This window comes from Podarcis erhardii (genome assembly GCF_964252035.2).
Source record: "Podarcis erhardii genome assembly, chromosome: 8".
Lineage (NCBI taxonomy): Eukaryota > Metazoa > Chordata > Lepidosauria > Squamata > Lacertidae > Podarcis > Podarcis erhardii.
In genome coordinates, this window is record NC_138499.1 from 16,346,428 (window position 1) to 16,361,607 (window position 15,180).

Genomic DNA, 15,180 nt, shown 5'->3' on the forward strand with positions numbered 1-15,180 from the left:
GGCACTTGTGAGAGCATTCCAAAGACGAAATGAATATGGGAAGGTGGAGGGAGCCCAAGACATTTTCAGGGCCCAGCAAATAACCACGCACATCTTTACCTTTGGATCCGGTGGGGCCGAGTTTCCCATGCTTGCCCATTTCTCCTTGGTCTCCCTTTTTGCCTTCATCTCCTTCAAAAACAAACACACAGGGTGAGTGGGCAGAGAGGGAGAAAACAGACACTCTGATACAAGCCACAATGCAGGTTAGGAAAGAGTATCCAGGCCTCATTTTGAAAGGAGAAACTGCAGAGAACCACTGGCCTGCTCACCTGCCCTCACCTGATGTCAGGTGTGATACAGGTAAAGGCATAGCTGCAAAGGAAACAATCAGACACCTTAGAGTGCTGTCTTAATTCTTGCACAACAGCATACTGTTTAAGGCAGAGCTGCCAACTTTTCCCTTTTCTTGAGAGGAATCCTATTCAGAATAAGGGAATTTCCTTAAAAAATGGGGAAAGTTGACAGCTATGGTTTAAGGTAGAGGATCAGGGCAAACAGAGGAGGTGCCAACCCTGCTGGCAGTGTGTTAGCCAAGTTGTTATTGTCAGCAAAAGAAAAAAGACTAAACTATGACCACCTTGAATTGATTTTTTTGTCCATGGAAAACTATCCTCTCCAAAGAACATTCTCTCAACACAGCGTTTGAAGATGTACCAAGAGTTGACTCTTGCTGCCCTCTCGTGGTGTCTTTTGTTGGTCCAAAACTCACCCATTTGCTTTTTCTAGAGCTGTGTAAAATTATTCCTTGAAATCCTCCACCCAGGGGTAGATCTATTATGAACCTAACAAAGTTTAAGCTTCAGGGGCTTTGATCTCAGAGGGGGCCCATAAGTGACTTTAGTCTGCCTACAGCTTGACTTCACCCCCAAAGGCACAGTCCTCCATTGTCTCCCGAGACCAACAGATGCCAACAACAAGACTAGACCCAGTTTGAGTCTAGCGGTTTTTTCGTCTTGCGAAGCAAGCCCATTGACAGCTTAGCGGATTAGCGCTATTAGCGGTCTAGCGGCTTTTAGCGATCAGCTGTTAAGCGGCTTATCAGCGGAACAGCTGATAAGCGGCTTAGCGGCTTAGGAAAGGGGGGGGGAGTGAAAAAACCCTGCGGGAACTCGCAAGATTTTTTCGTCTTGCGAAGCAACCCCATAGGGAAATTTGTTTAGCGAAGCGCCTCCAAAATGGAAAACCCTTTCGTCTAGCGGGTTTTCTGTCTTGCGAGGCGTTCGTCTTGCGGGGCACCACTGTATGGAGTTGGAAGGGACCATGAGGGTCATCTAGTCAACATGACAGTTCAAGCTTCAGGGCCCCCCAAATGTAGGTCTGCCACTGCCTGCACCCACTTTGCTGGCAGATTGGTAGCAGGAAAGTAGTAGAACTCCATTTCCCCAGGTGCATAATAAATTATCCCAATGGTGATCCTTATATCATGTCTGGTGGGGATGTGATAAAATTAAAAACTTTTGGGGAAATATACATGTTTAAAAAAAAAATGGTAAGAAGCTGGAAACATTCCTTTTAGGAATTATAACAAATGACATCCCCAAAGACATGAAGAGAATCTTTTTATATGCAATCAGAAGAAGTACCAAAATTGAAAGATTGGCAACGTAATTTTTTTGAAATGATTGAATTAACAAAAATGACAGCAACAATTAGAACACAATCTAATCAAAATCTCAAACAGGAATGGAAATGCGTAGAACAATACATGACCAAAAGATGCTCCAAGAAGAATTTATTGATATGTATAGACTGATTTCACAAAGCAGTGGCGTAGCGTGGGGGGTGCAGGGGGGGCCGGCCGCACCGGGCGCAACATCTGGGGGTTAGGGTTAGGGGTAGGGTTAGGGGGCGCAAATCCACGGGTTAGGGGGCGCAAATTACTTGCCTTGCCCCGGGTGCTGACAACCCACGCTACGCCACTGTCACAAAGTTAAGCTAAGCTAAGCAGATATATAAGATCGAATGTTTAATTATTAAGATACAAAATTACAATCTCAATAATAAAGTTACAAAATAATAACAAGGAAGTCACGCACGGGTGGAGGGAAGACACAGGGCAAGAAATAAGAAATGGATAAAATGTTGGTACATAATGAAATGTGAAAATGTGAATTTAATGATATAATGTATGTGTATCACTATGTAAAGATCTCATATATGTATTGCAACATTAATAATAAATAAATAAATAGACTAAATAAATAAATAATAAATTATCCCAATGGTTTCTGAGGGCAACTGCACTGCCAAGAGGCACACACACACGCGTGCACACACCCACCCACACCGCTCATCTCAACACCAGTATGCTACTGAATACCATTTCCTGGGGCAGGAGGGACAGCGACATTGAGGGAGTACTGTTGCCTTTGTGCCTTTGGCCAACCCAAGGCATAGAGGCTGCACAGATCAGCTGTGGAGAGAGGCCACATTCCTGTGTTGTGCACTTGCATGTGTGCTCAAGCCAAAATAAAGGTTAGCCTTCATTACCTGCTCTTGGGGCTTCTGTAGTTGGAAGGAGACCCAGGCCGAAGCCACAAAGATCACCAGCGTGACTTTGGGCCTGCACTCTTTCTCCCTCAGCCTAACCTACCGACCGCACAGGATTGTTGTGAAGATAAATTGCAGGGAGGGTGGGACTTATGCACCTTGCACCTGCACAAGAGGGTCTCAAGCTATCATCTGTAGAACATAGGTGGCCTGGAAGTCCCATTTAGGTGGCACATGGAAGGGTAGTCTAAGAGTTGAGAATAACCTGTACCTGGCTCTGAAGTTGATTTTGTTTTTTCCTGACTCAAAAAGTTGATTTCACAGGCATCCTTGTTACAAGACGACTGTTATTAAAATATGAGTAGGAAGCTGCCTTATCAGAGCACTGGTTGATCTAGCCTGGTGTTGACTACACAGCCTGGCAGAGACTCTCCACGGTTTCAGACTGAGGAATATTCCCAGCTCTAGGTGCTGGTTTTGATCTTTAAAGCCCTTTGTGGCTTAGGGCCCTTGTATTTACAGGACCGACTCTCCTGGTATGCCCCGCAGAGGACCTTAAGGTCCATGAATAATCATAGTTTAGAGGTCCTGGGCCCTAAGGAAGTCAGATTATCCTCCACCAGGACCTTCTCAGTGATGGCTTGGACCTGGTGGAATGCTCTGTCCCATGAGACCAGGGCCCTGCAGGATTTAACTTCCTTCCGCAGGGCCTGTAAGACAGAGGTATTCCACCTGGCTTTCAACTTGAACTTAGCCTGATCTTTTATTCCCCTTCCTTCCCTCCCCTTCCCCTTTTTATGAAGATTACCTGCTCTGGGATCCCACAGCTAATTCTCCCCTGGTCTCCACACTGGGCCAAATTTAGCCAGTTAGCCCTGGTGATCATCTAATGTTTATTGGATGGATTTCCCCCCTAAAGTGATTTTTGAATTCTGAATTTATTGTTCTTCACATTTTATGCTGTATTTTATGCTGTTTTTTGTTGCATCAATTGTTTTAAATTTGTTGTTAGCCGCCCTGAGCCCGGTTTTTGAACTGGGAAGGGCGGGGTACAAATATATATTTTTTATATTTTTTATTATTATTACGTAGCAATACCAGAGATTGAACCCAGGACCTTGTGTGTGCAAGCCAGATGCTCTTCCACTGCAGGTTGCAGAACATGGATTTTCTCGTTGCAGAATTTGGCACGGAATTCGGATTTTTAATTAATTTTTTTAAATTATTTCTTTTTTAAAGCATGGAGAACACATAGGTCAGAAAAGAAGGGAGTGATGACAGAGACGACAGGAACAAGAGTCCGGCCAAGAGTCCTTGAGGATGTGGGGTGAGGTCCTTCTGCACTTCCAACAGGGAGCTCAGAATGTGGCAAACTCTGCTTCAGACTGAGCTTGCCCTTTTCCAGAAGCAGAGCTGTGCAAGTGCCACTATTAGGTCTGGAAGATGGTCAACAGCAGCAGCGGTGACCACAAGAAGCAGGGCTTGGAGGCACTGACTGATGTCAAGGAGTTTATAATTGACATTTGTCAAAATAATGAAAGGCGAGCGTTCCAAAATACACCACATAGCTGCAGGGTGAACTCCCATTATTCCCCTTCAAATTGCCTTCCATTCCAGTTACTGAACACATAGGACCCAATTCAGATTCCTTTGAAGCTCTCAGCAACAAGCCCGCCAACCTTGGCTGAGGTCACCCATTCCTTTTCTTTTCGACGCGGTGAACCGATCGTGCAATTACTTCAATATGTTTCCGGAGTCGCACCTCTCCTATGTCCTCAGGAGGGTTCGACGAGGACGCAGCATGTTGCAGTTTGGATAGCGCTTGAACAACAACACGGCTCCTTCAACATGTTCTAGGGGTGTTGCTGTGCTGGTTCATGCAAGGAGTCATGAGGCACCATTAAAAATGGAGAAAGATATTGTGGCAAATGTGCTTTGTGTGATGCCATGCATTTGTCAAAAGGGGGCTCTGACTTGTGAAATAAATTGATTCTAGTCTTTTGAAGATGCTGTATGAATGTAAGAAAAGCCTTTCTGGATGAGACCAAAAGCCCATTTTGTCCAGCATCCTGTTTCACACAATGGGCAATTGTTTATTCCATTAGATGGTGGTGATGATGATTTTATTTTACTTGTACTTTGCTCATCTGACTGGGTTGCCCCAACCACTCTGGGTGGCTTTCAACTTATATAAAAGCAGAATAAAACAGCAAACATTAAAAACTTCCCTATACAGGTCTGCCTTCAGGTGTCTTCTAAAAACAACTGATGAACTCCTTTTACCAGACCACAATAGAAAGTGTCCTTTCATATTGTATCACAGTGTAGTATGCTGGCCTGACAGCCACGGACAGAAAGTCTCTACAGAGGATGGTGAATGCAGCACATGATATCATGGGCTGTTCCTTGAGTCCGCTAGATGACATCGCAAGGGATCGTTGCCTTAGGAGAGCGAGAAAAATTCTCAGGGATGACTCACACTCAGGTCATCACCTCTTTAATCTTCTACCCTCGGGCAGGAGATATAGAAGTACAATCAGCCATACCAACAGGCTAAAAAATAGCTTCTATCCGTGGGCTGGTAGGCCGTTGAATGAAAAACAGCATAGCGAAATTGACTTGTGAGGTGGTGTGTTGTTTGATAAGAGACTGAGTGTTGGGGGGGGGGAGGCTCGTTTAATTTCATTGTACACAGGTTGTTCAATGACAATAAAGGTATTGTTATTATTATGTATCATTCTTTAACTCCTTGACATCTGATGGGAGGGCATTCCACAGGGAGGGCGCCACTACCAAGAAGACCCTCTCCCTGGTTGCCTGTAACCTCACTTCTCACCCAAGTGCATCTGTGGTTCCAATGCTGTCTCCCATCCAAGCCCTGCCCATACCCAAACCTGCTTATCTTTAAGAAGGTGGTGGTCTTATTTGCAGAAGGTCCCAGGTTCAATCCCCGGCATCTCCAGGTAAACCTGGGAGAAACTCCCTGACTGAAATCCTGTAGGGCCACTGCCTGTCAGTGCAGACACTCCTGAGCTTGATGGACCAAGGTAGAGTTCTAAACTGCTTGGGTGGGACCAAGCTACCTGAAGGACCACTGCACTTTATGTAACCCTGTGAGAGAACTGAGACCTTCCGCAGAGGCCCTTTTCATGGTACCTTCAGCTATTGGTAACCCAACAACACACAAGAGGAAAAATGGGGGTGGGGAATAAGAATGTTATGTTTCTGGATAATATGTTTTGTTTTAATTTTGGAATAAAAAAGTTTTTTTAAAAAAAAGTTTGACTCCATGCAAGGCAGCTTGGTGTGTTCATATGAAGGAATCTTGTATGTGAGGCTAACTGCAGTTTGGAGTTGAGGGTGAGTGAGATCAGGGAAGCAAGATGGGATGAAAGGGTTAACCGGCCCTCCTGCAGCTGCTTTTAGGTGAAAAATGAGACCTGGATCTTTTCTGGCTTGATCCTTAATGTGTTAATAATCTCCCAAGTACTTCTCAGTGGATGAAGTACAATTTTTCGCTCATTTCTTCGTCCTCATAGCATTCCTGAGAATTAGGCTAAGACAGTGGAAGTCACCAGACCACCAGTGGCCTGCAAACTTCATTCAGGTGCTCTGGACTCCTGACCATTAGGTCCAGTCGTAGCCGACTCTGGGGTTGCGGCGCTCATCTCCCTTTATTGGCCGAGGGAGCCGGCGTACAGCTTCCGGGTCATGTGGCCAGCATGACTAAGCCGCTTCTGGCGAAACAGAGCAGCGCACGGAAACACCGTTTTCCTTCCTGCCAGAACAGTACCTATTTATCTACTTGCACTTTGAGGTGCTTTCGAACTGCTAGGTTGGCAGGAGCAGGGACTGAGCAACGGGAGCTCACCCCGTCGCGGGGATTCGAACCGCCAACCTTCTGATCGGCAAGTCCTAGGCTCTGTGGTTTAACCCACAGCGCCACCCATGTCTTCTGCAGCATACCTGCATTAAACACCCGAGCTTCCTTTATGACTAATATAGAAAAGACACATCAAACCAGCAGAACCCACCTTATTAAAGTCTCGGTCATTTTATTTCTTTGATAAAGAATTTAATCATTTCACAATTATTGTATGAGCCTGGAAAAAAGCTGCAGAGGCCAAGGTTGGTCTTGCCTGCAGGAAGTGAGAGTAGCACATTTAATATTGAAATAGGCCTGTTGATATGAAGGTCTGCAGTACAGGTATCTCTCGTGGCCACCTGGGGGCAGCCTTGAATATCTATTAAGCAAGGGGTTTCATCAGTCCTTTTTATTAGGCACTTTTTAATTCCAACCATATCTTCTCAGAAGCCAGTCCTATTTGATTCAGTGCTGTTGACTCCCAGGTTAGTGTACTTAGGACAGCAGCCTGAGCCATCTGCTCTTATCAAGGACTGACTTTTAAAGCCAGCGTGGGCCACTGAGATTATCAGGCCTGCCCTGAGTAATCCTTGCAGTGTATTTTTAGCCCACGACTTTTATCACAACCGTAACTTCTGGGTGAACACACAGAACTGAGGAGGAAATGCACCTTGTTTAGCAGCTTGTGTGGTGCTTTGCAGAATAAAAACGTAAGCAAAAGGCAGGTCCCCTGCCCCAAGGAGCTTACAATCAGAAACTGGTGGGGAAGATGCTGTTCAACGTCTGAGGTCTTGTGCTCCTCTTGGGGCGGTGTGGAACCTGGAGCACTTACGGGAAATGGGAAGGAAATTCTAGTTTTGATATTGTATCTCGGTCTTTACAAGACTGTTCGGTTGCATTTATGTTGTATTTATGTATACACTTACTGGATTTTAAAACGCGAAGCAGTTTTAAAATGTGTTTCAATAAGCAAATAAATAAATAAAAGTATGAGGGTTCCACAGTGAGAGTGCTCCTACTCACGAGGAGTTGGCATTAAGCAAGTAAGCCAGGATAAAGTTGTGCCAGATCCAAACCCCATTCAGGAGCGAGACTGCTGCTGGCTACGCAGTTCCAAGCCTCTCAGAGCGTCTTTAAAATAGAGTTTGGCTGTAAAAACACCCTATTTGCCAGGTCATGTGACTGAGCTGAACAGAGTTAGGATCCTGCATAAGCCCCACTGCTTGGTTTTGATACTGACATATTCCCAGAATGGTCCTTTTTTTGCCAAGATGACAAAGCTGTGCTGGTGTATCTCTGGGACTGCTCTTCCTATTCAGAAATTTCTCCTCTTCTTGTTCAACTGAAAACGACCCCTTTGATCTAATCCTGCCCTGTGGGGCAACAGTGAGCACATGTCTTTGCCCTCTTATTTTTTTATCTGCACGACAGCCTTGTGAGGTAGTCCAAGCTGGGGCAGACTGATTCATGGGGTTCCCCAACAAGCAGCATAACTGGGCAGGGATTTCCAACCTCAGTGTTTCATATGCTAACCAAACAGCCACTGCCACCACTGTGCTGCACTAGCTTTTTTTATACGGTGGAAGCGAAATCATAATCATAGAACACTGCTGGAACTGAGGCAATGTGGGAAAGAGAATAGTTGTCTCTCTCCTCCGATTGAGTTGGCACGATAATTAACTACGGACCCCAGAATTTCGGGTCCCCTATAAACCTGTGCCCAAGTTTTGCAGTTGTTTTGCAGAGGAAAAAACCCCATGTTTTGCAGCACCCCACAAACTGGGTACAGTGGTACCTCGGGTTACATACGCTTCAGGTTACAGACTCTGCTAACCTAGAAATAGTGCTTCAGGTTAAGAACTTTGCTTCAGGATGAGAACAGAAATCATGTTCCAGTGGCGCAGCAGCAGCAGGAGGGCCCATTAGCTAAAGTGGTGCTTCAGGTTAAGAACAGTTTCAGGTTAAGTACAGACCTCCGGAACGTATTAAGTACTTAACCCGAGGTACCACTGTAATTGATACATCAAACACAGGGTTTGTAATTAACACCATCAGTGTCCAAATCACTCCAAACCAGTGCCAACAGTTTTGCAGCAAAAATCCCATGTTTTGCAGCGCACCACAAACTGAGTAACTGCTCCTCAAACCAGGGGCATAGCCCTGGCGTTAATTCAAGTTAAAATATTTCCAACTACAGGGGGCGGGGAGGTGCTTAACCCTTTATAACCCAAACAAACACTACATATTTCTTCTGCTCCTTTATAATTTACAGTACTTTACTTTTCCCCAACCAGCTGCTTAGATCAGGGATGGGGAACTGTTGTCCCTCCAGATATTGCTGGACTCCAACTCCCATCAGCCCCAGCTAGCAGGACCAATAATCTGAGATGATGGGAGTTGTAGTCGAGTGAGAAAACAAGACCGGAGGGCCACCTGCTTCCCACCCCTGGTTTACATAATAAAACACTGATTAAGCGTTGTACAACTGACATTTGAATTATTCTTCCACAACAGGCATTGTCTATCAGATTAAAATGCAAATAAGTCTCTTGCCTGCTCTGCGAAGGATTGCCAACTGACTAGCAAAATGCCTGAGCTTGGACCTTCAGCGGCACCAAATCTGATGCACCAAAATATAAGCTCTCCCCATGATTAGCTGCAAAAGCCTGCAAGGTCTTCTGCTCTTAAAGGCACAGTTGCAGAAGCAGCCAAAAAGTTGGCAACCTTCCTTCCCCAATTCTATGTGACACAAGAGCTGGGGGGAGAATCATAAGCAGTGTGTTGGTTTCCCCTGAAGCACACACTGCTGTGTCTCTTCAACAACAGCAAAGATGTTTAGCACACAGAAGGCTCACCTTTCGGTCCTGGTAGAATGGTATGGGTGGAACAGATCTCCGTCGCTGACCGGTTGTCGTCATCCAAACCAAAAATCTGCACTAGGAGGACAAGAAAAAGCAACAGGGAGGTTTCGTGTTTCCAAAGTTGGTTCTTCATGCTGCTCGCGCCGTTCAGCTCCACAGGAAATGCCCTCCCTCGTTCCAGCCTTAATAATTGCTAAAATAAGATTTCCCATATAACTCTGGAAAGCAAGCTCAATTGAAGATCCCGCTTGATTAGAGCTAAATAGAGAAAGGCCATCAAGAGGCCCTGTGTGTGGTGTGTGGGGTGTGGGTGGGTGGGTGTGGGTGTGTTAGCATACACTGTGCAATATATTTATGCAGCGGTGACAGTTGTTTATTAAAGTTTATCTCTTGGCTGTGAAATAATTAAGTGCACTGGCCGGAGGAGATGTCTTGAATGCACAAGCCAGCCTCTGTATTTGCCTGCTGGAATCTGAGAGCTGATTTCTTATGTTCGTCAGAGAAATATAATAGAAAAGGCATTAAGGCAGCCATTCTAAAGACATTGCCTGGAGAGTAATCCCTGTTGGAGATCAGCGGCGTAGCGTGGGTTGTCAGCACCCGGGGCAAGGCAAGTAATTTGCGCCCCTAACCCCTAACCTGCGCCGCTGCCAGCTTCTTCTTGCTGCTGCCTGGGCTGGGGTATTTAGGGTAAGGTAGCCACGGCGGCGGCGGCAGCGGGTCCGTGTCAGGTGATCTGAGGCGAGTTGCCGCTGGCGCTGCAGCCCAAACAACGTCGCTTGCCCAGAGGAGGAGGACAGAGAGGCGAGGAAAATGCAACATGGCCCAGCAGCTGCAGCAGCAGCGGCGGCGGCAGGGCTGTGAGGAGGGGCTGCCTGGTGCGCCCTCCGCGGCCCTGACGCGCGGGGACCGCGGCGAGCGCTGAGAGCCGCTGCCTGCCGGACGCCTTCACCCCAGACGCGCGCACAGCTCGTCGGTTCCGCAAGACATGGGGCTCTGCTACAGCCTGCGCCCGAGGCTCTTCGGCGACTCCGGAGGCGGCGAGCGCGCCTCCCCCGATGTTGCGCCCAGTGCGGCCGACCCCCCCTGCACCCCCACGCTACGCCACTGTTGGAGATAATGGGACTCCAGGATGTGTAAACACACCTTGCACTGTAAGGCTGACATGGCCGTCTCTAAAATTGGATGGAGAGAGACATGGGCACTTCAGAAAAAAAAGGATGCTGGAGAGTCAGGGAGCAGAGTGAGGTGTTGGAGGACAGAGCTGCCTATGCCATTGCCTGCTAAGGTGACCTGCGCCTCTCAAGTGCAGTGGAAGTCCCATTGCCATTCCGCCACATCTGTGCATGGAATGCGAGAGAGGCGGTGCCATTTTGCTCTTTGCCTCAGGCTGCAAAATGGCTTGGGCTGGTTCTCAGGGGACTCAGCTACATTAGTCAAAAAATGACATTTTGAATTCGTTATAAACATGCAACACCAGGAGGCGCCAGAGAGCAAAAAAATTACCGTATATGCAATTTTTACATAGCGTTTTCTGCCCCTTTGTTATAACAATTTGATTTGATTGGCAGCCCTGTTTAAGGAGGCTTTTAATGTTTGATGCATTACTGTATTTTAATATTTTGTTGGAAGCCGCCCAGAGTGGCTGGGGAGGCCCAGGAAGCCCTGCTGAACTCAGACCACATCTGCACAATATGTTTTAAGCAGTATTTGTGGGGTCTTGTCATCTGGGCAGCTCAGGACCTCCATACACACTGCCCAGGCTTGCGCCCCACGAAGGTGTTGCTAACATAGCAGTTTGCCTTCACCCCCGGAGGCACATTCCATTGCCTCTTGAGACAGACGGATGCCAAGAACAACACTTTAGTCATGGCTTCCACTGAAGAATCCTGGGAGTTGTAGATTGCTAAGCATGCTGGGAGTTGTTACGAGACCCCTGTTCCCCTCAGAGAGTTGCATTTCACAAGCCCTCTAGCCAGGAGATTCTCGGAATTGTAGCTCTGTGAGGGCAATGGGGAGACTCTCTTAACAGCTCTCAACACCATTAACAAACTTCTGTTCCCAGGGTGCCTTGAGGGAAGCCATGACTGTTCAAAGTGGTATTATAAATAGTGTCGCTAGGGACTCAATAATATAATTAGTTCCTTGTTCACAGGACCAGCATACAAATAAGCAGCGTGTGGCGGCTGCTTCAGGCAGCAGATATTGGTGGTCATGACAGGGTATCAAATTGATGGTCATTTAATTCATGGATATATAATTTCTATTGCCTGAGAAGTGAGGGGAGGCGCTTCTGCGATTTTGGCCTCAGCTGCCAAAATAACTTGACCGGCCTTGGGTGTGATGCCCCCTTAATGCATATTTGCATTTGCTGCTGTTCCTCAGACAGCAAAACGTCTTGAACCAGGCCTGCCTGTTCACATTTCCTCCGTAATTCTGCTTGTGGGCTATTTTCTCCTTTAGAAGCATAAAATGGAGACTCCGTAGGCACACAGTCCAACCAAATAAGGGCCGATGGAGATGTGATGTTGTTTCTGTTGACATACGAAGTACAGTGGACGTTCGGGTTGCGAACGTGATCCGTGCAGGAAGCACGTTTGCAACCCGCAGCGTCTGCAACCTGCAGCGCCACGGGTTGCGATTTGGCACTTCTGCGCATGTGCAAAGCACGATTTAGCGCTTCTGCGCATACGCAAGTGCCAAAACTCAGAAGTAACCCATTCCGGTACTTCTGGGTTCAGCGCGGTGCGCAACCCGAAATCACTCAACCTGTAGCGTCTGTAACCCGAGGTATGACTGTAGTGATGATGGAAGGGGGAAGGGAGGTTTTCCCCATGTGGGGAGGAAGGAACATGCTGTTTTTTGTTCAGTACAGAGGTTTTCAGCCTTTTTGAGTCCATGGCTTCCTCCCTACTTTCTTCCTGCGGCACCCCTGTGGGGCTCAGGAGCCCAGTTATGTCACCCCCTGCCTGCTGAGCTGGCAGCCTCTCACCCTTTTTCAAAAACCGTCCCTTGTGGGGTGCTCCCTCAGCCCCCTCTCCTTGGGAGCCCTCTGAGCAGTCGCTGCAGCCCCCCTCCCTGGTCTCTGAGCCGCCTCAGCTCCTGGCAACCAGCACGCCCTGGCCAGCCCCAGAGGCAGCAGTAGCCAGGGCTGCTGTTTAAAGACTATTTAGTTAAATATGTTAAATTAACTTAAGTGGAAAGCTTGCAAATACCAGATAGGTTTAGGATTAAAATATGCAATGTGACGAATTAATATGTTTAAAGTTGAATTGTAAAGAAAGAAAGATGTTAAGTGATTAAGTTAAATTTTTAAGAATTTAGGTTTTGGAAAACCGTTAAAATGATATACACTGAAATTCAACCAGGGGGATACGAGGAAGTCACTTAACAATGTTATGAAGTTTGGTTTAATTACGGTTGAGATGTATTTTTGTCTGTTTGTTTATTTGTTTGTCTGTCTTAAATTTTTTTTATGGAAAATTAATTTTAAAAATTGGGGGGGGGGGAAGTAGCCAGGGCTGCTGCAGCAAACAGCTGTGCAAGCCTTTAGGAGCCAGAGATGTGAGAGGGCAGCAGAGGAAGGTGGGAAGGAAAGAGGGACAGAGGCCAGTGCTGCCCATGGCACCCCTGACCATCATTCAAGGCAACCCAGGGTGTCACAGCACACTGGTTGAAAACCACTGGTTTAGTAGATTTCTAAGGGAGCTGGGCATGTTTAGCCTGGAGAAGAGGAGGTTAAGGGGTGATATGATAGCCATGTTCAAATATATAAAAGGATGTCACATAGAGGAGGGAGAAAGGTTGTTTTCTGCTGCTCCAGAGAAGCGGACACGGAGCAATGGTTCCAAACTACAAGAAAGAAGATTCCACCTAAACATTAGGAAGAACTTCCTGACAGTAAGAGCTGTTTGACAGTGGAATTTGCTGCCAAGGAGTGTGGTGGAGTCTCCTTCTTTGGAGGTCTTTAAGCAGAGGCTTGACAACCATATGTCAGGAGTGCTCTGGTGGTGTTTCCTGCTTGGCAGGGGGTTGGACTCGATGGCCCTTGTGGTCTCTTCCAACTCTTTGATTCTATGATTCTATGATTCTATCCTGCTTTCCAACTGGAGTTGTCAAAACAACCAACAACAGTGGATGCACCAAGAACCACATGCTCCCGAAATAAAACAGGCCTAAAAAGGTTGCCGACCCCCGCTGTAATCGATCTACACGTCCCAGCTTAGTTTGTTAAAAGGCAGCTCTTTCCTGTGTCAGAGCTCTTAGATCTAAAGTTTAAAATAAACGCTAACTTCCACGACCCGATAAAGCTCTGAAGAGAAAAACTACCCTGGGAAAATATTTCCTGCTTCGTTTTCATAAATATTTATGCAATTCCTTCTGGAGCACCCGTTTCGCCTTGAGAAAAGTGAACACACGTCTTCCTGTTGCAGAGTTAACTGTTTAGATTTGAAGTGGTTTGCTTAGACTGGGGGAGATTTAGGGGCAAATGTTAATGCCCACCTTGAACAGGTTCAGAAATTTTGCGATGGTGCTGGAAGGCTGTTGCGTGTGAGGGAATCTAATAATAAACGTGTGTTATTTATTCATGTTCACATTTTTATCCCCTCCTTTTTCAGTTTATGGTAGATAGATAACAGTGCAAGAAATACAAAGACAGCGTAAACATTAAAGGGGAAATGCTCTGGGAAGACCTGGCGGGAGCAGCAGCTTGCAGTGTGGAGGATCTCCAGCTCAGATGGCCGATTCCCAGATTCACCAGCTTGGGTCCCGCTTGTGGGCTTCCCAGGGACGTCTGGGTGGCCACTGTGAGAACAGGATGCTCGACTAGATAGGCCTTTGGCCTGATCCAGAAGGGAGGGTCTTTTTATGTTCTCATACCCCCAAGAGCCGAAGAATTGATGCTTTTGAATTATGGTGCTGGAGGAGACTCTTGAGAGTCCCATGGACTGCAAGAAGATCAAACCTCTCCATTCTGAAGGAAATCAGCCCTGAGTGCTCACTGGAAGGACAGATCCTGAAGCTGAGGCTCCAATACTTTGGCCACCTCATGAGAAGACAAGACTCCCTGGAAAAGACCCTGATGTTGGGAGAGGTTGAGGGCACAAGGAGAAGGGGACGACAGAGGATGAGATGGTTGGACAGTATTCTCAAAGCTACCAGCATGAGTTTGACCAAACTGCGGGAGGCAGTGGAGGACAGGAGTGCCTGGCGAGCTCTGGTCCATGGGGTCACGAAGAGTCGGACACAACTGAACGGCTAAACAACAACAACCCCCGAGAGCAGCCCCTTTCTTTTGTGCCATGCCCCATTGCATCCATTTTGTGACTGGCACCCACAGCACTTAATTTGTAAAATCAAATTAAACACGACTAACAGGATCAGCTGCCCGAGGCAGACACCTCACTCTGTCTAATGGTTGGGCCAGCTCAGTTGCTGCAGTTTACCTGGCCACCATTGGGCTAGGTTGTCTGATGCAGCAAAGCAGTTCTTACTTTCATATTTACCAGATCAGAGAGATTGGCAGGCTAGCGAGTGAACCTTAAGCAAATACCAAATTCCATTGGAGGACCACCGAGCAAAACATTTTGGAAATGCCCTTGTAGTACAGAGGTTAGCAGAAGGTAGGTATGAATCTAATGGTAGATCTTTGGGTGACTTTGGGGGGGGGGAGTCTTTTCCACCTGGCTCTGGCTGGTGGATCTAGTTGGGTTAAAAAACCCCAAATGTATCCCGCAAGCCTGAAATCTGTCCACCCTTGATATAGCAGATGTAACTTCAAAATGTTTCCTTAAGGGTCAAATTAATATTCAATACAACAGCAGATCACAGGAGAAGCTCAGAGTTAAATCTGTTTTCCAGCTATGTATCACAAGCCAAGATTTCGTTAGGTCCCACAGGGACAGTAATTTTCCTTCCACT

At 46.8% G+C, this 15,180-nt stretch overlaps 1 protein-coding gene across 1 annotated transcript in view; it reads right to left on the minus strand.

Moving 5' to 3' along the window:
* Positions 1-9,579, minus strand: part of COLEC10 (collectin subfamily member 10) — a 29,157-nt gene extending 19,578 nt beyond the window's left edge. The window contains exons 1-2 of the mRNA XM_081874740.1: positions 9,253-9,579; positions 100-171 (exon numbers count right to left, since the gene is read on the minus strand). Coding sequence (XP_081730866.1) covers positions 100-171; positions 9,253-9,391 — 211 coding nt within the window. The 5' untranslated portion in view covers positions 9,392-9,579. The remainder of the gene's footprint in view (positions 1-99; positions 172-9,252) is intronic.
* Positions 9,580-15,180: the final 5,601 nt, after the last annotated feature.